The sequence below is a fragment of the Anolis carolinensis genome, chromosome 3, assembly GCF_035594765.1.
Source record: "Anolis carolinensis isolate JA03-04 chromosome 3, rAnoCar3.1.pri, whole genome shotgun sequence".
Lineage (NCBI taxonomy): Eukaryota > Metazoa > Chordata > Lepidosauria > Squamata > Dactyloidae > Anolis > Anolis carolinensis.
Window position 1 is genome coordinate 160,517,602 of NC_085843.1, and position 27,258 is coordinate 160,544,859.

Sequence of the window (27,258 nt, forward strand, 5' to 3'; positions counted from 1 at the left end):
ATTATTATAAAATTATTTCTTGATTTGATGTGTTGGCGTGCTGGACAGGGGATGGACCGGAGATGTCACTGCCTTGGTCCTTTCATTGCTGGCTGCTACTTCCAAGCAGATGTTAGATGGTGCAATACCGACTAAACAATATAATTTCTCCAGTGTAGGGCGTAGACATCCTGTAATAATGCAGCATGTCTCATTAAGAGCCACATCCACTGTTTTAACGTGATGAGTTTTGTTCCACACTGGGCATGCGGATTCAGCAGCAGAATAGCAAAGCTCAAGGGCTTATGTCTTCACTGTGTCTGCTTGTGATCTCCAGGTTGTGCCAGTCAGCTTTCGTATGATATTATTTCCAGCGCCCACTTTGTGCTGGCGACATGATATGATAGATATAAACCTTGAATGACATGAAAGTCACCCTTTGAATCAATCTGTAGTTTGGAAATCATTTCAGTAAAGCAGTAAAAAGGGAGCAAAGAAATCATCTTTGATTGATTTGACACATGGACTCTGCTGAGGTACTCTCACATAAAATACATGTACCTTAACCACGGTTTTAAGTTTTTCTTCTCTTTGAGAGAAACAGTAATTACACACTTGTACAGCCAAAAGGGGAAATAATCCTTTTTTATTTTTTTAAAAAAATGTCATAAGGAAATTTACTATCTAATAATAGTGGTTTGAAAGATTTTTCTTCCTATTGCATTTTTTAAATTATTTGCCTTTCTGCTTCTTGAGTCATAGGGCACTTTTGTAGTCTTGCTTCCAGGCTTATCTCAGCAACCATAAGGACCCAGAAACCTTTCTGTCTTAAATTGAAACCTGAAGGTCTTACTATTTCAACAATTTAATGGATTTTTAAAAGCCATATGGTCTATATGTGCTTTATTTCTTGGCTAGAACTATAGCTGTGAATGCACATCAGAAGTAGCACTTTACACAAACATAAATTAATGGATGAAAAAGGTCTTGATAATCTCTTTTTATAGCTGCACAAAATTAAGATGCATGACTAACTAAAGTAACAATCCTGCAATAGAAAGCTAGATGTTTCTTAACAGATCTTGAACCTGCTTCTTGTTAAATGTAAGATCTGTGTGCTTGTTAACTTCAATCACCCTTTGCTTTCTCATCTCCTGTTTTTAAAAAAATAGTGTATATAGTGACCAGAATCCTGTTGGAAAGTTATTTCTTTGTAAGTAGACTTATACCTGTGAGTTAGAATTGGGTAGTTCCATAACATCATTGTTACATTACTGTGCAGCACAAGCAGCAGAGTTAACATTATACAATGGAATGGGTATACAATGAGACCCCATGTGTTAGATATGAAGCCACACAATGTTGTTAAAACATTGTTCCTGATGCGCATCAGGCACCAGTGAGCATCAGGCATTTTTGCTAGTGTTTTGTTATCCATCTTCACAACTCATTCTCAGTGTTTATTAGTATCTTTACTACTGCAATAGGCCCTTGGTATCTGCTGTGGTTTGTTTCTAGGGCACGCTGTGGATACAAAAACACATGGATGCTGAAATCCCAGTATACTCAATGGTGTAATAAAATGGTGTCTCTTATACAAAATGTCAAAAATCAAAATTTGGGTATTTTTAAAATATTTTAAAGCCAAAGCATGTATTTGAATCTGTGGATACAGAATGTGAGGGTATAAAATAGATACCAATAAAATTACATTAATTTAGGCATCCATAGGTTAAATGTTTTTGAATATTTACATAAAACTGTAGTTTAACATAAGACTGTCCAACTCTGATTACCTATATACTCAAGTATAAGCAGACCTGAACATGAGCCAGCCAGGACCCTAGCTTGAGTATAAGCAAAGCCAAGGAGCTTCAAATGTTAGTAGCCCTAAAAAGAGCTGAAAAACACATTTTATACTCAGCATATACAGTATGTATAGAACTCCGGAGGAGCCCCGGTGGCGAAGTGTGTTAAAGCACTGAGCTGCTGAACTTGCAGACCGAAAGGTCCTAGGTTCAAATCCCGGGAGCGGAGTGAGCACCCGCTGTTGCTCCAGCTTCTGTCACCCTAGCAGTTCAAAAACATGCCAATGTGAGTAGATCAATAGGTACCTCTCCAGCGGGAAGGCAATGGCGCTCCATGCAGTCATGCTGACCACATGACCTTGGAGGTGTCTACGGACAATGCCGGCTCTTCGGCTTAGAAATGGAAATGAGCACCAACCCCCAGAGTCAGACATGACTGGACTTAACGTCAGGGGAAACCTTTACCTTTACCTTATAGAATTCCAATGATATATAGAAGAAATCTATTCAAGCTGTTTCTAGCATAAGGTTTATGTGTGTGCCATTCTGGTGCAGCTAAGTAGGTAATTAAGAAGAAGGTGACCAAGATGGTAGTGTTAAAAGTTGCAAAAACAACAACAAAATCATATCAACCTTATTAACTTCAAAGAGGTTGCATTCGGAAGTATTTATTGTAATCAGAGTGTTTGGGAATCACAGCTTCTTGGGGAATCTTTGATCAATGGGCTACAGAATATTGTTGGTGCTTCATATATTTCCCAGAGGAGTCTATCAAAAAATCGTCTGCAGCTGCTGCCCAAGCTTCTTCTTCCAGCAGCATTACAGGGCAAACCTGATCTCTCTTGTCAAGATGATGCAAAGTTGAGAAAGGGTGTTTGCTCTGTAGGGCAAACAAGCCTATTCATCAGTGGTTCTCAACTTGGGTATTTTGGGTTACAACTCCCAGAAATCCCAACCAATTTACCAGCTGTTAAGAATTCTGGGATTTGAAGGCCAAAACATCTGGGGACCCACAGGCTGAGAACCACTACTATACATAAACACAGTGCAACACAATAATATTGCTGAGTGAACAGAAATCCAATGACCTCGCATGGTCTCAGACGTTCAGTCATCTCACATAAGGAAAGAAGGTGTAGTTTTTTTACATATGTTGTTACCTACTGGCATCAAGCTACATTGGAGGAGTGAAAGTTGTTGATGCTATAATTACTCTGTAGAATCAAATAACACCTCCTCCTCATAGTTGTTATACAGGTGAACAGAATTGAGGAGAAACAGCAAAGCCAAGGAACTTCAGATGTTAGTCGAATGTCCCCTGCTGGCATGTGGAGCTCAGCATGTGCCCACTGATATGGATCTCTTGTGTCAATGGTGAGGCAGATGTCCTAACCAGCAACCAATTTTCGAAGTGGAGTAACTTCCACATTGAAATGGAAATCAAATAGGTGAAGCTTGTTTTGTCCACAACTTTTTTTTGTCTGTTTTGCTATTCCAGCTTGCTTTAGAGTAGTGGTTCTCAACCTGTGGTTCCCAGGTGTTTTGGCCTACAACTCCCAAAATTCCCAGCCAGTTTACCAGTTGTTAAGATTTCTGGGAGTTGAAGGCCAAATCATCTGGGGACCCACAGGTTGAGAACCACTGCTTTAGAAGAAAGGGCAAAAGAACCAGTTCAAAAATGCCACCACAACTTCCTTTGCTGATTTTCTCCATAAGTTTTAGAGAACACCCTCAGGCTTCAAATTATGACTTGACAGCTTTGCATGGGAGAAAATTCATGACCATTTATGTAGGAAAATAACACTGGGGAACAAATGTTTCTACAAGAGAAAATAACATCCAGGCAATTATATCATCTTGGAGCTTAATCAGTGGACCTTCTCTCAGAATGGGTCATTAGTTACAAGCATAATTACTTTGCAGCTAATCCCTTCTATGTCATCATGGTAAAGATCAGGTGTAAATATTCCTCAGGCTGGTACTTTCAACATGTACAGTCTTACACACCTTATGAATATTCTTATAAGGAAGCAAGTTTCACATACTTATTTCAAAAGGACCTAAAACAGAGCTATAGCTTCATGATGGAGGGAGCGGGATGCTAAATTAGGATATTGCTTCCAATGATTTTTTTTGTCAATCTCCAGATATCTGTTGTGTTCACATTCTCCTGACAACTTTGCCTACACATTTGGATGCCCCAGATGTTTCTGAAATGCACCCCTGTAATTCTAAATTGCTGCAATGGACTTTGGGGATGGATGGAACATCTCATTGGAGGGCAGATTTCCGTTTTAAGAAGGAATACCTTCATTTTGCTCCTTCTACAACCCTGATTTAGACTACCACAGTTAGTTTTCACACTCCAATGGTGGATTTTCCTTATTGCTGACTCAACATATAAGTAAAGGTCAGGTTTCATTGTAGGGAAAACTGCAGAACTGATTGCTTTTGCACATCAAAAAGTACTACACCTAAACTTTGTGCTTCAGAATTCGGGATTGTTTTATGGTGAATTGAATCCTTATTTTAGTGAATTTTTCTTCTGATGTGCACTTTGCTTGTTTTCCCAGTTGAAAGTAATTTATATTGCAACATATTGTTGAATCGCTGGGCTAACAAGAAAATACTATTGACAACGCTGATAGATACTGCTGGCGTTTAGTAAGAGGAAAAGAGTTAAACTGATTGCATTTTTACGGTCAGGTGCATCTTGCTGTTTATTGTTTGTGCCCTGCTGTTAAGAAAACAGTTTCGTTGCATAGTAAATCTCTGTAATCAAGACAGAAAAAGAACACAAGGTTATGCAGCATTATGTCTTATGAATATTTCAGTGAAGTGGCCAACTAGAAGATAGTTCCAGAAAATAAGATACCCTTTTAAAATACTTTTTCATAGCTTTCTTGTAGAATTTCCAACTCTTTGACTATCTACTGTCTTTAACAGAAGCAGCTGGAAATACCAGCATGACGACAAAAGCTCCATTAACCGACATCTATACATGAAATGCACAGGAGCAGGCCAGTATGTGGCTTCTCCCCCTTAGGTGATAACTGTTATTTTCTAGAATAGGATTTCCCAAATATGTACCTCCAATAGCCATGATCCCCACTCATCAGAGAAGGGAATTGTACACAATTGGGAGAACATTAGGTTGTGAGGAAGTATGTTCTTGGGCATTAAACAAAAGGAAACTGCCAGTGAATTTAGAGAGGAACAAAGTTTTGTACATCAAAAGGGATGAAAGCGTCACAAGAAGGACTTTGGGGAACAGTTTGTTCTGGTACTCATCCTCAAAACAAAAAAGAGAATGAGATTTTTCTTGTGGGAATGTAGAATTGAACACTTTTTCTGGCCCCAAGACCAGTAAATTATAGTTACAGTTTGGCACATGCAGTGTAGGGGTTATGTTTCTTCTACTACAGAGGAGAATTTTCATATAAAATGGGAGAAACAAGGGCATTCAAATCATGTTGATAGGTCAGCATTTTGCTTACTGATGACAGTCCCCAAATATCTGTTGTGTTCACAAGAAGCATGTTTTACATACCTGTTGTCTTCAGAAGAAGCATTTAGTAGCCATTTAGCTATCCCCAGATGTGTTTGATTACAACTCCCATAACACCCAAAGCAGGTGTAATCACACATCAAAAGGGGATGCATTTTAAAAAGAACATTTACATTTTATTTACTTGTTTAAAAATAAAATTGAGTCCTATGTCTTTTATCAATAATGCAGTAATAAGATACGTGAAACTTTTCCTAGCTTCAGTATCACTCAGAAAGGTCTTATGTGTTGAATGAGAGTCTGACAAACACCTATTAAAAAGCGGAACATTAGAGAACATATGGGAATTATATTTATGAAGAAACTTCGGATGAAAACAAAAAGAGAATCCACTGGTGCTATTATAAATGATGGCTTGATCTAGAGGCCACAGCAAGAACCTTTGGGAAAGTGGATAAGATAACTTGTCAAATTCTTCATTTTTCTTCTTCTTCTTCCTGAACTGTGTTCAGAAAGTTGGCATTGGTCTCTTGCAGCATGTTTGTTATAATCTTGGTTGCCCAAGTTAAGACAGTAAACAGATAAGCAAACCTCCATGCAGAACTGGTTGTATTAAGACTGACCACTATGGGTGCAAAAGAATTCCATGCTGTAATATTCGTAACTTCAGCACCATTTTTGTTAATGTGGGATTTGTGTATTGGTAGTGTTTAAATGAAATTTGTGTCTGGCATGTATTGCATACAGGTTGCATCATCCAGAGTATGCTATAGTCTGTAAAGAGTTAATGACTGAGAAGCTGTGTTGACCTTGATGTGTGGCTGCAACCTGGGAGTATCCAGACTCAAGTGTGTTTGTACATTAGTGATTGAGTCAGTTGAGATCTTGCTCTGTTCTGGCTTGTGTCTGCCTAGAGTGAAAGCCAAGCCTGTTTTCGTCTGCAAGTTTTGTTTGTCTTGTAAAGTAAAGCTTTGTATATACTTTTTAACATCGTTTCTGACGTCTCTTCGTTTCTGCGCTCCATTGACAACATACAACTGCTGCTACGCTGCAAATTACTCTGATAATTTTGCCACTGAAAATTGTAATACTTCAATATATAAGTGACTTGTGACTGAAGCAAGCTCACTTCCATAAGAAGGGGGCGCATCCAGAATGGCACTACTTCAATACTGTGTGGATAAAGTGTAATAAATAAGCTTTACAAATTTTATTGACACTGTGGATGCTTTGTTTGATTGTATAACTAAACAACAATCGAGTAGTATTTTAACAGAATTGACTTTCCATTGTTTGGCTTCGTTTCATCATATTTAACTAATTATGCATTCCCCATAGTGGGTGTTTATAAATTATTATTTTTTTCAATTCAGAAAGCAATTCATTTGTTTTCTAATGTAAAGGCTTTTGTGTTAAAACACCCTCTCCCCCACACAAAAGGCTTCCAGCGGGGTTGTAGCGATTTCACATTAGGAGATACAACCCATTCAATCAATGCAAAGCTGCCATTCGTTTCACTGAAATCTCCATGGCACGTGGCTGAGCATCTGCTGGAAAGCTCAAGGAGACTACAAGTCAAGCAATAGAAATTAATTATACATGTTTGCATAATTTCTCTGGTACTGCTTGACTTTGAGGTAAAGTAGTGAAATTACTGGAGATCAATGTAATGTGATCAATATAGTATTTGATTCTTAGTGCAGTTGAATAAATACCACTGGTTCATAGAATAATAGAGTTGTAAGAGACCCCAAGGGCCATCCAGTTCAACCCCTTGCCATGAACACACAGTCAAAGCCCACCCAAAAGATGGCCATCCAGTCTCTGCCTAAAAGCTTCCAAATAAAGAGACTCCACCATACTTTGAAGCAGCATATTCCAATGTTGAACAGCTCTCACCATCAGAAAAATCTTCCTAATGTTTAGGTGGATTTTTTTCGCCTGTAATTTGAATCCATTGCTCCGTGTCCTAGACTCCATTTACACCAGTGGATCTCTATCTGTGGGTCCCTGGATGTTTTGGCCTACAACACCCAGCAATCCCAGCCAGTTTACCAGCTGTTAGGAATTCTGGGAGTTGAAGGCCAAAACATCTGGAGACAACAAGTTATGAACCACTGATCTACATTGCCATATAATGCAGTTTGAAACTGCATTATATGATCAGTGTAGACTCATATAATGCAACATTATATGGCAGTGCAGATGGGACCCTAGTCTCTAGAGCAGCAGAAACCAAGCTTGCCACCTCCTCAATTTGACATCATTTCAGATATTTAAACCTGGCTACCATTTTCCCTTGTAATCTTCTTTTCTCCAGGGTAAACATACTCATCTCCCTAAGCCGTTCGTCATAAGGCCTGCCTTCCAGACCTTTGACCATTTTGATGCAGCCTTCTCTAGACATGTTCCTGTGATCCTAAAGGACCTTTATATATCATTCCAGCTACTGCCCAAACCACTGCTGATGTATAGTCACACATTGCTTGCTTTAAATGTTTAGAGGTTGCAAGATATTGCACAAATATAAATTCTGCTGCCTTACTCCAACCTTGAATATGCTCAGTGCGCCTTGGCTATTGGTTGGCTGAGTATGTTTTTATTGTAGTATAAGCTTGTATTTATATGTTAATATGTTTTAAATGTATTTTGTTGTTGTATTTTATGTTGTATTTGGGTGTGATCCCCATGTGAGGTGCCCCAAATCCTTCCAGGGAGATGGGGCGGGATATAAGAATAAAGTTGTTGTTGTTGTTGTTGTTGTTGTTACTGGGTGCCATGGAAATATGGCAGTGGGACATGCAATTGAATAATTAGTTTGGAAGGATAGTCAGGAATGGGTCCTGGAGGGAATGTGGAAATGGTCCATCCTGATCTAGATAATAGATTTCCCTCAAAATTGTCTGCATCTTCCCCAAATTGGGAAAATTATGTCTGGCTTAGTTATGTAAAAATACTTTACATTACTTTTAATAGTCACTAAAGAGGTGCATTGTACATTGGCAAACCTTGACTAAGAGACTCTTGGATAAATGGGAATCTTTATATTTGGAACATATTCTCCTCAAAAAATTGAGTGTGGGGCATTTGCTCTGAAAGAAAGTTTTCTACACTTAAAATAACATTTCTGCACAGCAATTTATTTACATTCTCAAAAAGCTGCACTTTTCTGCCCCAAAATGGGGAGTGTAGAATATGCCACATACTCTGCAACGTTTTCAAATACTTTTTCACTAGAAAGAAACAGTAAAATTATTCATTCTTGCCTATAGGATTTAATCCTGGGAAGATTTACATCCCTGCACAGGGTCAGAGAAGGTCTGCCTGGTTGTTATAATTAAAAGAAAATTGCTTCTAAACGTGGTCCAGATGTTGTCAGTGTTTACTGAATATGACATTTCGTCATCAAAATTTGATGACAAAAATATTCTATATGGAAAATTCTTTTCCCCAACCTGTATAACTCCCCTCGCCTTTGCAATCCTACTACGAATAAATGTAAACATCTAATCTAATCAGCACATGAGTGCATTAACTTAGGATACAAGCTTAATATTAGTTAATATTGAGGCATAACTTTTCCTTGCACCTGAATGACATCAGATCCTTTTTGTCTGAAACCCTTATGATTTGGGGAGGAGGCCGCATATGTCCCTTAGGATATAATTATTAGATATCGTGCTTTTTGCACGGAGCTTTATATATTTTTCCCCATTACCTGTGATTTAGTGATACACTGCTACATTATAGTACAACAGGCTATGCCAGCTTTTCCATTATAACCCCTTTTTACAGGTTTATAACTCAGCAGTAAAATGTACTCTACCAATTTGAATGTAATCTACTCTATTTGAAACTTGGCATGTAACATCTCTGTCTGGAAGCTAATCCCCCCCCCCCCCCCGCACGTACCTTTTTTTTACTTTTATAAAGTAAAGAACCACATATCTTCATTCTCTTCATCTAACTTTGAAAGTTATTATTTACAGTTGAAACATAAGAGTTTAGTATTTTTCCTAGAGTCCTTGTTATGATTCACTTTGGACTTTAGGCTGAGAAATGTGCAGTTTTGTTTTTTCTGAAATGAACTATTGTTCTCTGAACAGATAATGCTTAGCCGTTTCAAGATCTGAAATTAAATACTCTCCTTGCCATTTAGCTATATTAAGTGAATGAATTCCCTAACTACTTAATCAACCCAGAAGTTGTTGTTTTCATGCCTTCTTGGTAGCTATTTCACATTTTTTTCCATCTTTGCTAAAGAATTGTAGAGGAGCAGAAGGAGGTAGAGAAGGTGATATTATTTACCAAGGCTGCCTTGTACTTGCAAGATAGTCAGATGGTGATTGGAAATGGTGCTAATGCAAGAAGCATTGTGTGTTTTGCAGGAAACCACTGTGAATTTTAGCCTGAAAATAGTCTTCTTTACATAGGAAATAGAACATTTAAGTCTGCTAGTGGCTAATCGCTCAAAGCAGGGCTAACCCTATCAGGTGAGGCCAAACAGACAAAAACAACAGTAAATAGACCGGGCTGTGACGCAGCTGATTAGTAGCAAGCTGCAATAAATCACTACTGCCGTTCATCTTCCGGTCCCAATTTAAGGTGCAGACCATCATCTATAAAGCCCTAAACGGTTTGGGACCCACCTACCTCCGTGACCGTATCTCCTTCCATAAACCTGCCCGTTCTTTGCGATCATCCGGGGAGGCCCTGTTATCACCATTGTCTATATCCCAGGCCCGCCTTGTAAGTACAAGGGAGAGGGCCTTTTCTGCTGTGGCCCCCCGACTGTGGAACTCACTACCTACTGAAATTAGGCAAGCTCCCACTCTGTTAGCTTTTAGGAAAGATTTGAAAACATGGCTCTTCCACTGTGCTTTCGGTGAGTAATTTCTGTTATATATCTCCGTGTTACTCCCCTCCGAACATCTATCCTCTAGATTACCCCACTTCCAAATGTCCCTGCCCATAGTGGAGTACCCCTCTGTCCCTCTCACTCCGGGTTTTATCTCTGTGTTCACGCGGCCTGCCCTTGTTTTATTGTTTTTTTGATTTCCTGATGTTCTGTTTATTATTATTTATTGTATTTTGAATGGTGCTATGATATGTTGTTTTTATATTTTATTATATTGTATTGCTCTGTGCATGGCCCCATGTTAGCCGCCCCGAGTCCCCGTTGGGGAGATGGTGGCGGGGTATAAATAAAGTTTTATTATTATTATTATTATTATTACTGATCGAGAGGTCATGAATTCGAAGCCAGCCCGGGTCGGAGTGAGCTCCCAACCATTAAATAGTCTAGCTTGCTGTAGATGTCAGGACCCAGGCCGCAGAGCACCAATAACCATGCACAGAGACCAGAATCTATCTAATATCTTTATTAAAGGAATATATAAAGTCAATAAAAACAGGTGAAGAATATAGTTCAGAAGTAGACCTTTCAGGAAAGGTCAAATATAGTCCAGAAAAACAATGCCCAATAGGTGATATTAGAGTCCAAAGTTATAATCCAATAACCGAAACACACACTTTGCCAAGCAAAGTGTGGGGAAATGACAAGGTCCTTTAGTCCAATGGAGCTTGACAACAAGGCTGGAAAACAAACTAGATTCTTGGCAAACAAGACTTGATACGAGGCAACAAGAAGCAAGAAGCAAGAACAAGGTCCGTGGCGAGGTCCGGGGAACAAGGCAGGCTTGGAACTTGGTCCTGGAACAAGGAACTGGAGTAGCGTAGTCCACACACGATCTCACTCCTGAAGCTGACGAATTGACTCCGCAAGGATCTCCTTGCGGGTAAACACCTATATAGGATCTTGTTTTCCCACCCAGGAACACTTTCCCTGGGGAACAAGAAGTGAAACCCAGACTGTGTCCAGATGCATGACTCCTTAAGATTTCCCAAGGGAAACAGGCTTAATCAGCTAATTGTCTGGCAGCGATTCTGGCGCTTCGGCGATTCGCCTCCCTAGCGCCTCTATCTCGATTATAATTATCCTTGCGAGAGAACGGGGGAGAATTCTGCCCAAGGCTTGTTTGGCTGACTTCTTGAGGGCAAACATCCTGCAGGTGCAAGGGCTCCAATTCTGGCTGAAGCGGTGGGAAACCCAAGTTTTCCTCTTCGTCTGCCACAATAGTACTAGGAACGGGACTACATGGCCCATGAGACATCGCAGTAGACCTATTTATTTATTATTTATTTACAGTATTTATATTCCGCCCTTCTCACCCCGAAGGGGACTCAGGGCGGATCACATTATAACACACATAGGGCAAACATTCAATGCCCATAAACACATCAAACAGAGACTGAGAGACACACGCAGAGGCAAGTTAACCTTCTTCTGAGGGGATGTTCGATTCTGGCCACAGGGGGGAGCAGCTGCTTCATCATCCACATCATCCACACTGACGGCACTTCCTCATTCCAGGTCGTAAATTAGTTAATCTTGCCTCCCCACTTTATAAGTGGTACCTTATCTCCTACTTGATAGATGCAACTATCTTTCGGGTTGCTAGGTCAGCAACGAGCAGGGGCTATTTTTTATTTTTAATTGACGGGTGCTCACCCCGCCACGGGCTGGCCTCGAACTCATGACCTCATGGTCAGAGTGATTTAAGGCAGCTGCTCAACAGCTGCGCCACAGCCCGGCCCCATGCAGCCCGAAAGACAGTTGCATCTGTCAAGTAGAAAATTTAGGTACCACTTTATGTGGGGAGGCTAATTTAACTAATTTACCACACCATAAACCCTTCCAGCAGCATGCAGAAGAATGAGGAAGTACTCCATCAAGGACTTGGTGTCACCAGCTCCACCTGTGGCCGGAATCGATCATACCCTCATGAAGCTATAAGCTGGAATGTTAAATTACCTCTGTGACTGTTTATATATGTGTCGTATGTCTAATGGCATTCAATGTTTGCCATGTATATGTGCATTGTGATCTGCCCTGAGTCCCCTTCGGGGTTAGAAGGACGGAATATAAATACTAAAAATAAATAAAGGACAGTGGTTCTCAACATGGGGTCCCCAGATGTTTTTGGCCTTCAACTCCCAGAAATCCCAACAGTTGGTAAATTGGCTAGGATTTCCGGTAGTTGTAAGCCAAAAACATCTGGAGACCTCAAGTTGAGAACCATTGTTCTAGGACCTTCTGTCTCTGATGTCAAAATAGATGGGCCAGCGGTGGATATTATGTGCCTAGAGTTGAAAAGGTTGTGGGGTGATACACCTGGGAGGGAAGAGAGGCAGAAGTTACAAAAACAGTCTTGGAAGTCACATTCAAGCCCCAGCCCTGAACCTATCCCTGATTTACAATAGGAAAACAAGTGAGACGAAAAAGCAACTGTAATGACAGCTTGTACATGTTTGTCCTGTGTTTTATTATTGCTTCCAAGGTTGATAGTTTGATACCTGCTTTGGAATTTGTGGCAAATAAATCTCTTCAAGCTTGCATTTAAGCATGAGTTATAGTATTTACGTTGTATATGCATCTGTTCGAACAAATGCCAGTAATTAATAGCATGAGCAAAGTTAAAGCTTCAGGCTCTATCCAGATGAGTGAATAAGTGATTAAACTACTCACCATTTCACTGGATATGGTATTCTCAAAATGGTTCAAGTATGTGTCTACAATGAATGAACCGCTTTTCAAGAATAGTCCAGTTCATGATGGTGTAACGCATCCAGAAGCTGATTTGGGCATTCTCTTATTCTCTCAGACTGATCAACAATGTTATTTCTATTGCTATTGACTAACAGCTTGTTATTGAAATAATTTTCTAATTTTCTTGCAGGTACCAAAGCAGAGCTTCAATGAATCTGTAGTGACAGAACTTTGTGTGACTGGGGTAAGAACTTTCCCTTTGTTCTAGCAATAGGAGCCTCCGGTAGCCTAGGGGATAAAAGCTTCGTGACTTGAAGGTTGGGTTGCTGACCTGAAGGTTCGAATCCCACCCGGGGAGAGCGCAGATGAGCTCCCTCTATCAGCTCCAGCTCCATGCGGAGACATGAGAGAAGCCTCCCACAAGGATGGTAAAACATCAAAACATCCGGGCGTCCCCTGGGCAACGTCCTTGCAGACGGCCAATTCTCTCACTCCAGAAGCAACTCCAGTTGCTCCTGACATGAAAAAAAAAAAAGCAGTTGTGTTCTATCGGAAATCTTTGAATCATTTACTCAGAACCATTCTTCATAAAATATTCAGATAAGATCTTTAATTTAAATATAGCATCTCCCAAAATTTGGTGCCCTCTAGATGTCTTGTACTACAACTCCTGTCATCCTCAGATTTTTGGTGTGAATGGGAGTTGTTCCAAAATGTTTGGAGGGCACCATGTTGGAGAAGGCTGGTTTTATATTTCCATCCTGCACAGCGTGGGAAAGTAAGTGCTATACTCCATCCTCTATTTCTATACTAATTCTGTCTTATAAGCTCCTATAGCCATGGCAGCCTCAGGCTCAGTCTCCCTTGATGATTAATCTGCCAACACTGCCAAAATAGGCAGTGTTTCCTTTGCTTCGACTTCTTCCCAAGAGCTGGAATAGAGATTAATGTAGCATATAGAGCCAGCAGTCCCCAGGGCCATAGTGAATTCTTTTGACTTGTGTACTTCATTGCTCTCAGCTCACCATCAGATAAGAGCTAACTAGACCACAGCCTCTGCTTTGAAGGGACCGTTTGTTGTGGCTTTCCCCTCTCAGAGTTTGAGTGACACATAGTGCATGAAGAAGATGGCAAGAGGAAAATGTGGATGCTACTATATAGAGCAGCAGAAGTGTATACGAATATGTTCTTTTTGTGTGGATGCCTTTCCCAGGGCAAGTGTGACGTGAGCAAATGAGTTAAGGATTTCTAAATGATAATGTCTAAGTCCACTAGGTCATTCTAACCCTACTTTTGTCTTCAATGTGGACAGATTCATTTTTATTCAATTATGTTTTGGAAAATATTTTGATAGTATATTGGAATATGCATAGAACATATGAAAACTACTCTTCTTCTATGCAGCATGATTAATTGGGAATAGGTTTTGAACATGACAGATTGAGCTGGTGCTTTCACCTCCACATAGAAAGGATTCAAGGAGCCCCTTGCTTAATTTAATAGGTCATATCAAAATCCATAATTTTAACCCCCAGACCTGCCCTCATTTTTTTTATTTATTTATTTATTTATTTATTTATTTATTTATTTATTTATGGCATTTATATCCTGCCCTTTTTACCCCAAAGGGGACTCAGAGTGGTGTACAAGTTATATGTACATACAATATATTATATTATTAGCATAGCATAATATTAGTATCATTTATTACTATATAAACAACAACAACATTTATTATGGTCCATAGACCCATCAGAAAACATAGTATAGTACAATATAGTAATATGTTAAAAATATATTTCAACAACAACAACAACAACAACAACAATAAAGTGTTCACAAGTCGAACACTTCCCAAGCGTTTAGGACTGTGTGATGTATTTTTGGATGATGCGCCCTACTGGGATCAGCGTGCATCATCCGAAAATATATCACACAGTCCTAAACGCTTGGGAAGTGTTCAACTTGTGAGTTTGTGATACGAAATCCAGCATATCTGTCTTGTTTGCTGTGTCATAAAATAATAATAATAATAATAATAATAATAATAATAATAATAATAATAATAATAATAATAATAATAATAATGCTTTATTTGTAGACTGCCCTATCTCCCTGAAGGGGCTCAGGGTGGTTTCTAACATATGTGGCAAACATTCAATGCCAAAAAGGAAAACATACAAACAAATTACATAAAAACAGACCAATCAAAGGCCCCAATTTTGGCATTCCCATGATAAAAGCTTGCAAGTCAATACTTAGGTAAATTTAATTTCTTCAATCCTGGTTGGGATTGATAATAAGTTTTAAACCGTGTTTTCTAACTTCAATCACTGCTATATATTAAACCTCATCAATATTGTACTATACCACTATATTGCAATATTATTAGTAATATTACATGTAATATAATATACAATTATTATATTATTGTATTGTGTTGGTAGTATTATATTGTATTACAATATTATGATCAATATTATATGTACATACAATATATTATATTATTAGCATGGCACAATATTAGCATTGTATATTACTATATTGTATTAGACCACTATACTGTAATATTATTAGTAATATTACATGTAATCTATAAAATATTATTATATTTTATTATTGTTAGTATTATATTGTATTACATTATAATATTATATCATTATAATATTATACATGATTGTATATGGTAAATAAGTAAAGAATCCATCACAACACAGAGAGAAAAATAAAAATAATGTGGGTTTTTTTGGGAACTACCTTGTTTATGTTCTGTTATGTTACTTGAAAGCAATTTGAGAAATACAAATTATATTAATCACAAGACCTTCTGAATTACTTTAGTGTTATGCCCTGTCCCTCTTTTTAAAATAATAATAATAATAATAATAATAAGAAGAAGAAGAATTAAAGTGTGGTGATGGGCACACTGGGTGCCGTGCCAAAAGATCTCAGCTGGCATTTGGAAACAATAGACATTGACAAAATTACGATCTGCCAACTGCAAAAGGCCACCCTACTGGGATCTGCGCCCATCAACCGAAAATACATCACACAGTCCTAGACACTTGGGAAGTGTTCGACTTGTGATTTTGTGATACGAAATCCAGCACATTTATCTTGTTTCCTGTGTCATAAAATATTAATAATAATAATAATAATAATAATAATAATAATAATAAACAATACAATACAATTGCATTGTTACATTCATTTTTCTTCGTGTACTCTGTGAATGCACACTAATGGAGAAGCTGCGCCTGCGCAGGTTCCGACGGAAACTCTTCCAAGCTGAAGTTCAAATTTTTGGCGGTAACCACGCCCCCCTTCCCAAGGGGCATATAAGGCAGCCCCAGGCGCCCGCTCTCCAGTTCCTTTTTTTCCGCCGCAAGGTTCACTTCGGACTCTTCGCATGTCTACTACTCGTTTCAAGCGTTGCACGCAGTGTGCTGCTAAAATTCCTGACTCGGACGGCCACGCCAAGTGCCTCTTCTGTCTTGGCGAGGCTCATGTGGTCAGTACCTGCCGTTTTTGCCTAGCTCTCACGGCTCAGGCCAGAAAGAACAGAGCCGCTAGGCTTAGAGCGGCGCTCTACGAAAAATCTCGCGCGCCAGAACCGACTCCGTCGACGTCGGGTACGTCGGCGTCCTCAGCTTTGAGAGCTATGTCGGCGCCACCAACTAAGCCTCCGGCAGCCAAGGCTTCCTCGGTCTCGTCCAGAGCGTCCAAGACCTCCAGGGCCGCTAAACCGGTCAAACCACCGTGTACTGTGACGACGGCGACCGTGTCGACCCGCTCCGGAAAGGTGGGACCTTCCTCGACGTCGAGCTCTCTGGCTTCGGTGACCTCGATCCGCTCTCGTATCGGTTCCCCTCCGTCCTCCTCTGCTATCAAAATAGCCTTTAAAAGGGCTCACGAGGAGTCTCGTCGAGCGCAATCCGACTCAGCTGTGGTTCCTCCCACACCTGGCAAGTCCTTGAGGGTTGCATCCAAGCAACCGCCGGCGAAGAAACGGCTAACTCAGCGCTCCTCCTCCTCGGCCTCCTCAAAGAAAGACCCGCCATCTTCCTCGACAACTTCCTCGAGAAGGTCTTCTCCTATTGTACCAGCCCAGAGGCCTAGAGATGTTTCTCAGTCTCCATTGCACCCCCTGTCTGATGGGGAGCTGCAGGACTCACCCCACCACTCTACCCAAACGGTGGTCAGGGTGCCGGTGCCGGAGCCCCTTGCGCCGCCTCGCTCGTCGCGCCAACAGCTCTTCCCTCCCACCTCGACACCGGAGCGTGGCAGACAAACGGCTCGCCTGGCTCGGGCAGCCCAGGCCTCAGCCTCTAAGGACCTTCGGCCTCCGGCCCTCTCTTCCCGCGAGGCCTTGCCTCCTCCCGAGACTGTGCTGTCTTCTCCCCCTCAGTCCCCCCAAGGGGCTGAGGAGGAAGATGTTGATGTCGACCGCCCAGACTCTGTCCTCTCGGCCTCGGTGGTCTCTCTCGGTCTCGACCTCTCTCCTCCCCACGACGCGTATGAGGCGGACCCGCCTTCTCCTACTGACAATGTTCGTGCTTTCGCTGAGCAAATGGTCAGGATGGCCGACGCCCTGGGTTTAGAGATCAAGCAAACCTCCAAAGCAGTGTCTGACCCAGTCTTCAAAAGGGTGCAGGCCCAAGCTCCGCCGGCCACGCTACTCCCCTTTCTGCCTTATCTGTTGGACGTTATCCAGGCCTCCTGGAAAAACCCTTCCTCCATTCCTCCGACCTCGAAGAGGATCGAGACTTGGTACCGTACCGACGATGATACCCTGGAGTGGCTCAAACACCATCCCGACCCTAACTCCCTGGTCGTTAAGGCCTCTCAATCCTCAGGTCGTCAGTCGAATACTCCGGCCGACAGAGAGGGGAAGCGCTTCGACGCCGTGGGTCGAAAACTTTATTCCGGAGCCCTTTTGCTTTGCCGCATGGCGAATTATGGAGCCTGCATGGGTGCCTACCAACAAATTATCTGGGAGAAGGCGCAGCCCTTCTTCGCTAAGATGTCGGACGAAGACCGCTCCGTCCTCACTACCCTCCAACAGGAGGCAGACTCGCTCGCTCACCACCAAATACAAATGGCGAAGCATACAGGTGATACTGCGGGTAAAATGATTGCCCACGCGATTTCCATTCGCCGCCACGCCTGGCTGAGGTCTTCGGGTCTCTCCTCATCTTCCAGACAGGTCATTGAGGACCTTCCCTTTGACGCGCTCGGACTGTTTCACGCCGGTACCGATGACAAACTCAAGTCTAATCATGACTTTAAAATTCTTGCGTCTAAATGTGGCGACCAACCTCAACCTCAGCGCACTCGCTGGTTCCCGCACCGTTCCCGCCGTTTCCCGCCGCAATCTTTCAGACACCATTCTTTCAGGCGGCCTTCGGGCTCGAACAATCAAGCCCATCACCAACCTCGCCGGGGACCTCATCCGCAAAAGCAACGCGGTCGATCCACCCCTGCTCCTCCGCAGCCTAATCGGCGTACCTGACGCCAACCCCTGCCAAAGCTCCTCGCCCGCTACCGTTGTAGAGCCCACGCTGCCTCGTCCCTTCGGTGTCTTTGCAGACCGACTAGCCCCTTTCTACAATCAATGGGACTCTATTACTTCAGATGCATGGGTTCTCCGCATTGTCCAAGACGGCTACGCCTTAGAGTTCATGGACCTCCCTCCTACAGGTCACGTTCTCCACTCAAACCCTTCCCCAGAGATACTGGCCGAAGTCGAAGCGCTACTGGCCAAAGGCGCTATCCGTCCCTCCCCTCCCGAACTGGACCCTTTAAGTTTCTTCTCCAGATACTTTACAGTCCCGAAAAGAGGAGGCGGGCTACGCCCGATTCTGGACTTAAGGGCACTCAATATATTCATTCGCCCCTCCAAATTCAGGATGGTCTCTATTGCCTCTATCCTCCCGATGCTGCAGCGGGGAGACTACTTTGCCTCCATAGACTTACGAGACGCCTACTTCCACGTGGCAATACGAGAGGCGCACAGACGGTTCCTATGCTTCAAAGTTCTCGACCAAACCTACCAGTTTACCGTTTTGCCCTTCGGTCTCGTCACGGCCCCGAGGGTCTTCACCAAGGTTGTCGCCGCCGTAGCGGCCCACCTCAGGCTACATGGCATCACGGTCTTTCCTTATCTGGACGACTGGCTTCTCGTCGGGCCCGACCCGATTCTTCTCCAAAATCACGTCTCTTTCACGCTGCGTCTTCTAAAATCTCTCGGCCTCCAACTCAATTCCGAGAAGTCAAATCTCTCCCCGTCAACCCGAATCCGGTTCATCGGGGCCCTCTTCGACTCCGTCGCAGAGACTGTGTCACTTCCGTTCGACAGATTCCTGGCTCTCCGCCACCATATCGCCCTTTGTCGATCTGCCCGGAGGGTCAGAGCCCGTGTCATTCAGGTCCTTCTAGGCCACATGGCCTCCACGGTTCTCACGACCCCGTTTGCCAGGCTGCGCCTTCGGACCCTGCAAAGGTGGTTTATAGACACTTTCAAACCGTTCCACCACCACAACTCCAGATACCTGTCGGTACCGTCGTCCGTCCGCCAGTCTCTCTCATGGTGGATGTCTCACCAAAACGTGTGCAAGGGCCTTCCTTTCCATCCAGCCCCGCCATCGCTAACCATAACCACAGACTCCTCCACCTACGCTTGGGGAGCCCACATGAACGGTCTAACGGTTCAAAATCTTTGGTCCCCGTCAGAGAGGGCCAACCACATAAACTTCCTCGAACTTCTCGCCATTCTCAAAGCCCTAAAAGCATTCTCCCCCCTCATCCGCCACAAGTCCATCCTCATTCAATCGGACAATCTAGTAGCAGTATTCTACATCAACAAACAGGGTGGTACGGGTTCGAGGAAACTGATGCTCCTCTCCTCTCGTCTCTGGATTTGGTGCATAGCCCACGGCGTACAGATCTCTGCAATCCACCTACCGGGCGCCCAAAACGGCTTAGCGGATGCCCTCAGCAGGATGACTTCTTCCTCTCACGAATGGAAGCTCAATCCCGAGGTCCTCGACGGTCTGTTCCGCCTCTGGGGGCGCCCTACTCTGGATCTCTTCGCGTCTCCCCACAACGCTCAGCTACCCCGCTACGGAGCGAGGCTCCCCCCGAACTCTTTCCCCGGCTGCCTAGGGGATGCCTTTCTTCTGGACTGGTCGGCGGAGATGCTTTATCTTTTTCCACCGATTCCCCTCATACCGAAAGTTCTCGAAAAACTTCTCTCGATCTCGGTCACGGCGATTCTCATAGCTCCGGCCTGGCCCCGCCAACCGTGGTATCCAGCCCTTCTTCGCCTCTCCAGAGGATCGTTTCACCCTCTGCCTCTCTCGCCGCACCTTCTCTCACGGGAGGACGGCAAAATTCTTCACCCGGACCTTTCTTCCCTTCATCTCACTGCATGGAGGATTCTTACCTAGCCTCTCTTCCGGAGAATCTGCAAGGCGTCCTGCGGGCAGCCCATAAGCCGTCTACTACCAAGGCTTATTCCTACAAACTCTCTCGCTTTCATGCCTTCCTTCGATCCCGTAACGTCGACACCTTCCCGACCTCGGTATCGGTGGTCCTCGACTTCCTCATGACTCTCGTCGAGAAGAAACTTTCTCTTGCCTCTATAAAAGCTTATCTCGCAGCTCTTTCCTGGTCCTTTCAGCGCCACGGCCAGCCATCTCTTTTTTCTCACCACCTGATCAAAACCTTTCTCCGGGGCTACAATAACATCTGCCCGCCGTCGCTACCACCTACGCCGGGCTGGAGCCTCGAACTTGTACTTTCTCAACTGTCTTCTGCTCCCTTCGAACCGCTTGCCTCGACCGATCTACGCCTGCTCTCCTGGAAGTTGGCTTTTCTGGTGGCGATCACGTCGGCACGACGGCCATCCGAGCTCGCTGCCCTCAGAGTCGACGAGCCTTATCTTCGTTTCCACCATGACCGCGCTGTTCTTCGCCCGGACATTACCTTTCTTCCTAAGGTGGTGTCAGCCTTCCACCTCAACCAGGACATTGTCTTACCAGCTTTCTTCTCTAACCCCTCCTCTCCTCTCGAGCAAAAACTGCACCTTCTCGACGTTCGGAGAGCACTTCTTTTCTACAGGGACCGTACTAAGGACATTCGTAAGTCACAAAGACTCTTTGTCGCCTATGCCCAGGACAAGTTGGGTAATCCCATCTCTTCCCAAAGACTGTCCCACTGGATCGCTCAGGCCATTGAGTTGGCCTATGAACTAGCCAAGCGACCTCCCCCTCCTTCCATCCGCCCGAGGTCGACTAGGGGCCTCTCGGCGTCGACCGCCTTCCTTAGGGGTATTCCGCTTGACTCCATATGTAAAGCGGCTATCTGGTCAAACCCTCTCACGTTTGTCTCTCACTACAGGCTGGACAGTAAGGCCCTTAAAGACTCGGCCTTTGCAAGATCAGTACTCTCATCTTGCCTCTCCTGACTCTCAGACGTTTTTTCTCTTCATGTTCACCCACAGGTGACTCTCTATACCTCTCCTTCAAGTTGGACGGGGTTTTTTCCCCATACCTGCCTCTAGGGATATGTTTTCTTTCCCATGATTGTATTGAGCAGTTGCTCTGTTGCTTTGTACCGCCTCGTTGGCCCTGGCGGATATGCCAAAGACCAAGATGTGTTTGTCCCTCTCCCCCTGGGAGAGCGTTTATATGCACTACGCAATTGTGTATTTTTCTCTATCATGTTTATTGAAAAATTCCTTCCATGTTATGTTCTTCTTCTATGATGCTCATGTTGCATTGCACTGGTCCTTTCGGACAATTTATTGCACTGGTCCCTTGGGACGGTTATTTTTTCTATGTCCTAATAAACATGTGTTTGGACATTCACTGATTGTCGAGTTTGCCTTGTCCCACCATCCGGGACCTTAGCGTGTTAGTCTCCATTAGTGTGCATTCACAGAGTACACGAAGAAAAAGGACAGGTTGCTCACCTGTAACCATGTTTCTTCGAGTGTACTCTGTGAATTCACACAAACCCGCCCTTCCTTCCCCTCTGGCAAACCTCTCCCTTTCTCGTTGCCTTGGCGGCGTAGGAACTGGAGAGCGGGCGCCTGGGGCTGCCTTATATGCCCCTTGGGAAGGGGGGCGTGGTTACCGCCAAAAATTTGAACTTCAGCTTGGAAGAGTTTCCGTCGGAACCTGCGCAGGCGCAGCTTCTCCATTAGTGTGAATTCACAGAGTACACTCGAAGAAACATGGTTACAGGTGAGCAACCTGTCCTTATTCCCAGTCTATACTCTCCCACCCCACCTCCATCATACACATAAATATGTACAAATACAGCTCTGCCAGTTCTCTTGCTTTCACTTATTGTAATTTTAACCATTACATATCATTCTTGTGGTATGTTTTTCTAATTGTTCATCCATATTTTTTCTTGGTCATTCAAATTCGCATTACTTTTACACATGTATATAATGAATTGCTTCCATGTATTTTCAAACAGGTCTTATTTTTTCTCTTTTTGATTATCTTAATTTATAGGTTAACGTTTCAGAAAGCGCAGTAACCAATAGCCTTTTTAACAAATTCTTTATTTTTCCATGTTCTATTTCAAGCCTTGCAACACATAGCAAATGTGATATAAGATTCTTGTTTACCAAGTTCTATTTTCATTTTTGAATATAGAGGTCAGTAGTAAAGTTCCCCAGAAGTGTATTGTTTCCCCCGCTATTTCTTTTATCCCTGCTAGAACTTGGTGCCAAAATCTTTGTACTTTTGAACACATATGGTTCCAATCCCCTGTCATTCTTGAATGAAAAGAGAACCATGCAGCCAAAGTAATACACAAATTTATTGTAAACGAACTGAAGTATATTAGGCTGTGGTAATAAACATGTGTTAACCAAAATTAGCTGTTGTGTCTTGCAGAACGCAATTGGGAAAGAAAGTGTGGCAAGAGGCTCCACCAGTCACATATCCGCCGACAATTCGTCTCCTCTTCAGATCAGCTTCAGGCCAAGCACACTTTCCATGCTGACGGCAATTGCACTCTCATTCTCCTTGCTGCCACGTTCAGCAGAATCCTTGTATCTGCTTTAACAAAGGACCTGTACAAAGCAAAAAGAAAACGGAAATGGATCTGTTCCCTATCCTTCTCTGTTGTTGATCTAAGATTACAGTTCTAGAAGTTGAGGCACTCTGAATTTTAAAAAAATCGTTCCGGATCATCTTCATTATCCTCATGGGCATATTGTATTGTTATTATGATTGTTATTAATTTCTTACTTTTAAAGGAAGCTTCTTGTGATACTTAGAAGCTTTATGAAATACTTGATGCAGTACTACATTCCAAACCCAGAAGGCTTTTGGACATGGCCGTGTTTTAAAAGAGATGGAATGTCAATTTGCATGTATAACATCCAGGTTTGATTCCTTTGTTTCCTCCTTCATTTTCCTTTCCCTTGCTATTACAGTTGTACCCAAATATAATAAGGCCATTTTTTTCTTATTTCTGGACTCTGAGGTACAATCCATTGGGAATTTCTCCAATCCTGTCTGTACATCAGTATTATAGTTCTTTTGTACTACTTGTAAGTAGAGCAGAGGTTCATCTTGGCCAGATTCAGTGCCCAAATGATGACGTCTGGTGAGTGTAAAAGTATTGCTAGAGCAGAATGGGAACCTGTTGTTTCCTGGGAGATTTTAGGGCACATTCTAGATATAGGTGAGAGATAGGCAGATAGCAAAAGTCTGGGGTTCCCTAGTTTGCACTGTGTAATCCACACCATGTGCATGTACATCTCTAGCATATACGAGAGATTTTATAGAGAAGGGAGGCCTTCAGTGAAGAACTTCAAGGTGAATTTTGGCCTTGATTATTTCATTATCATTATTTTTCTGTTATTTACGTTTTGAAATAACAAAGGATCAGGCTGTTGACACATGATGAATGTCTTCCCAGAGAGTGAAATTCATGTTTATAGATGGTTACCAACGTTTTCATGTTTTAGCATTCTCTTCCATGTTTATAAATGTATGTGGTTTTGCAGTCCTTGCTGAGAAGCCATTGCAAGTCATATACCAGTATAATACACATATTTTCTTCAAAGAGTTCTGCAGAAATAGAGAGTGATATTAAACTTTCTAACTCTACTTTTATTTTTCTGATTATCCTAATTTAGCCTTAAGAAGAGGTAAAAGAATAATCCTATATTAACAAGAAGCAACTGTTGTGAATATTTCAGTAACCTAAAATTCTTTTATCTTTCTGGGGATATATTTAAAGAAATAGAAACTTGTTTTTGTTAAAGGATGTTGATGATACAATTGCTGGTCTTCTTTATTGTAATTATACAGTTTAGTTATTTTACTGTTTGTTGAATAAAAATGACCTGAATCTTAATTACTTTAAAGAAACACCATTATCTGCTTATCTTTAATTCTGGGAAAGAAGTGGGAGATACAAAGCTTTGTTTATTTTCAATTCCTTCTCCCAAAATGTTATGGAAAACCATAAGCTCAGAAGAAAGCTAGAACATGGTAACTCATTTTCTTCCAGACTGGGAGTGGGGATGTGCATGCCATTCCACACGCCATCCTCATTTGCTGGATATTGCATTTCCAATATTTGTATATGCATCCAGTTTATCCTATGAACTGAACTACATGTGCACACAGTGAATGAGAAATGGGCTTAAATAAGGAGTTCTTGCACCACTGAAATCATCTTATCCTGGAATCCATTACTAAAAACTCCTTGATATACAGTCAACCCTCCACATTTATTTATTTGCAATCTTGATTGTTTACTAATTTGATTAAAATGTTATCTCTAGCCGTCTGTACCCCCACCCCCAAGAACGTAAAGATTCATAGAGAGAGACGATCTCTGTAGAAATCTCAAGGTCTTCCATTGCAATTCTGTAGCAAATTTGCAGTAGAAGTTGAACACAGAGTTCCAATGGAGCCTCCAGTGGTGCAGTGGGTTAAACCCTTGTGTCAGCAGGACTGATGACTTGAAGGTTGGATTGCTGACCTGAAGGTTGCCGGTTCAAAGCTAACCTGAGTAGAACGTGGATCAGCTCTCTCTATCAGCTCCAGCTCCATGCGGGGACATGAGAGAAGCCTCCCACAAGGATGGTAAAAACATCAAAACATCTGGGTGTCCCCTGGGCAACGTCTTTGCAGACGGCCAACCATCACACACCAGAAGCGACTTGCAGTTTCTCAAGTTGTTCCTGGAACAAAAAAAACCCCAGTTCCAATGGAGTACCAAGAGATTCTTTGAGGGAAAACAATAGCATTTTTCTTTGTGTGTTTTTTAAAAATTCTACCACAATCCTGTTCAGGGTTGACTGAACTTACTCTTCAGTCAGGTAGAATCACTGACATTTTAAGAGTCATGTATTGCCCCTCTGCCTAAATGAGGATCACACTAAAACCCAGCCTAAATATTGTCGAACTCTCCCCAATGAGCATTCTTCTAGAACATGGCCATACAGCCCGGAAAACACACAACAAGCCTGTGATTCCGGCCATGAAAGCCTTCAACAGCATCCTTAAGGTTGGGGTGGAATTATATACAGTAGAGTCTCACTTATCCAACACTAGCTTATCCATCGTTCTGGATTATCCAACACATTTTTGTAGTCAATGTTTTCAATACATCATGATATTTTGGTGCTGAATTTGTAAATACAGTAATTACTACATAGCATTATTGTGTATTGAACTACTTTTCTGTCAAATTTGTTGTATAACATGATGCTTTGGTGCTTAATTTGTAAAATCATAACCTAATTTGATGTTTAATAGGCATTTCCTTAATGCCTCCTTATTATCCAAGATATTCGCTTATCCAGCATTCTGCCGGCCCGTTTATGTTGGATAAGTGAGACTCTACTGTAGTTCATAAGATGTAGTTGAGCTGCATTTCCCAGCTTTCCTCACCACCAGTAACACTGACTAGATGTTGCAATCTGGAAGTCTATGTAAGGATTATGTAAAGCACCCCCTGGAATGGAAAACTCCTGTCTGGGTTTGGCTTTTCTAGTACATATTGCTTCCCATTAGCAGTGTATGTGAACACAACATGCTGATGTTTTTCATCTGCCCTGTTCATGTGCAACACTGCTAGGAAGGAGAGGCCCATTGTTGTTATTTGCATTGTTGTATTTCTCCCATCAAAATGTGTCACGTGTTAAAATATAAGAACATTTAATAGATGCATTAAAACATCTGAGCTAGGCAAAGGGAAGTGATAGGTCATTTCTTGTCCCCAGATGGAGGTGGATTAATATTCTGGCATGTACAACCCATGGTGATTGGGAGAAGCATTCCAAAATCATTGAGATTAATTAATTTGATTGCAATCAGTAGGCAGGACAGAAGAGAACAGGCCTGCTTGCATGTGCTTTGTACAGAATGGCATAGTGTCATTGTTAACATTACGGTGTGTTCAGTCAACTCAAGAAAGTTTATCTTTGAATGATATAATGTGAATGACATAACGCTAACTGTTGCAGGGCAAACTATCCATTTTAAAAAAATCACATCAGTAGTTTGCTTGCGGCTCACGGTCTGCTGCCATGAGAGAGGGCTTGCAAGATCAAGAGCCGTACATGGTTTACTTTAAAGCATTTTATTCCCTGTTTTGCCCATGCACTTCATTCAAGTCATTTTTGATCTTCCTTCCTTTGACGCTGACTGTTTATGAAAGACCATGAGAATTCTGGTCACTGTATAAAACGGATTCACATATCATCAAATGGGCAACACTTGACCTAAGGTCTGTCTTTACAGAGAACTCAGATGGTTTCGCAGCACTTAAGAGAGAGAAAAACAGTACCCACATGATCAACAATGATCAGCTTTTAATTTGATTGGAAGTGGGAGACAAGAAGTTCATTAGTTTCAATCCTGTGTGTCACATCCATTTAAAGGAATGCATGGCTCGCCCAGCTGTGGTTGAACTTCCAGTTTTCTCATTCACTCTTTCCATTATTTATAATATTGTAAATTTACAATGCATTACAATACAATATAGGCATGGGGAAAGTGTGGCCCTCCTGATGGTAGTGTACTGTAATTCCCATCATCCTTAGTCAACACAGCCAATGATGTGGAATGATGAGACATGCCATTCAACAATACCTGTATACCCATACATCTCTCTCCCTTCCCTACAGATGTATCAAGAGTGCATAAATGCGGATTTGTATTAACTCCATTTTGTTATGTGTGTAGGGAGTTTTGTAAATCCAGCAAATATTGAACAGGTTGCCAACCACTTTCCTTGCACAGAAAATTATGTTTCCGGAGGGAGGAGATATGCATTTGCACATAATAAGTCCCTGAGTGTCCCGGTTT

At 42.3% G+C, this 27,258-nt stretch overlaps 1 protein-coding gene across 2 annotated transcripts in view; it reads left to right on the forward strand.

Moving 5' to 3' along the window:
• gfra1 (GDNF family receptor alpha 1) overlaps positions 1–24,292 on the forward strand; it is a 297,168-nt gene extending 272,876 nt beyond the window's left edge. For both annotated transcript variants that reach the window (XM_016995097.2, XM_008114823.3), the window contains exons 8-9: positions 13,095–13,148; positions 22,819–24,292. In XM_016995097.2, coding sequence (XP_016850586.1) covers positions 13,095–13,148; positions 22,819–22,989 — 225 coding nt within the window. In that variant the 3' untranslated portion in view covers positions 22,990–24,292. The remainder of the gene's footprint in view (positions 1–13,094; positions 13,149–22,818) is intronic.
• The last annotated feature ends 2,966 nt before the right edge of the window (positions 24,293–27,258 follow it).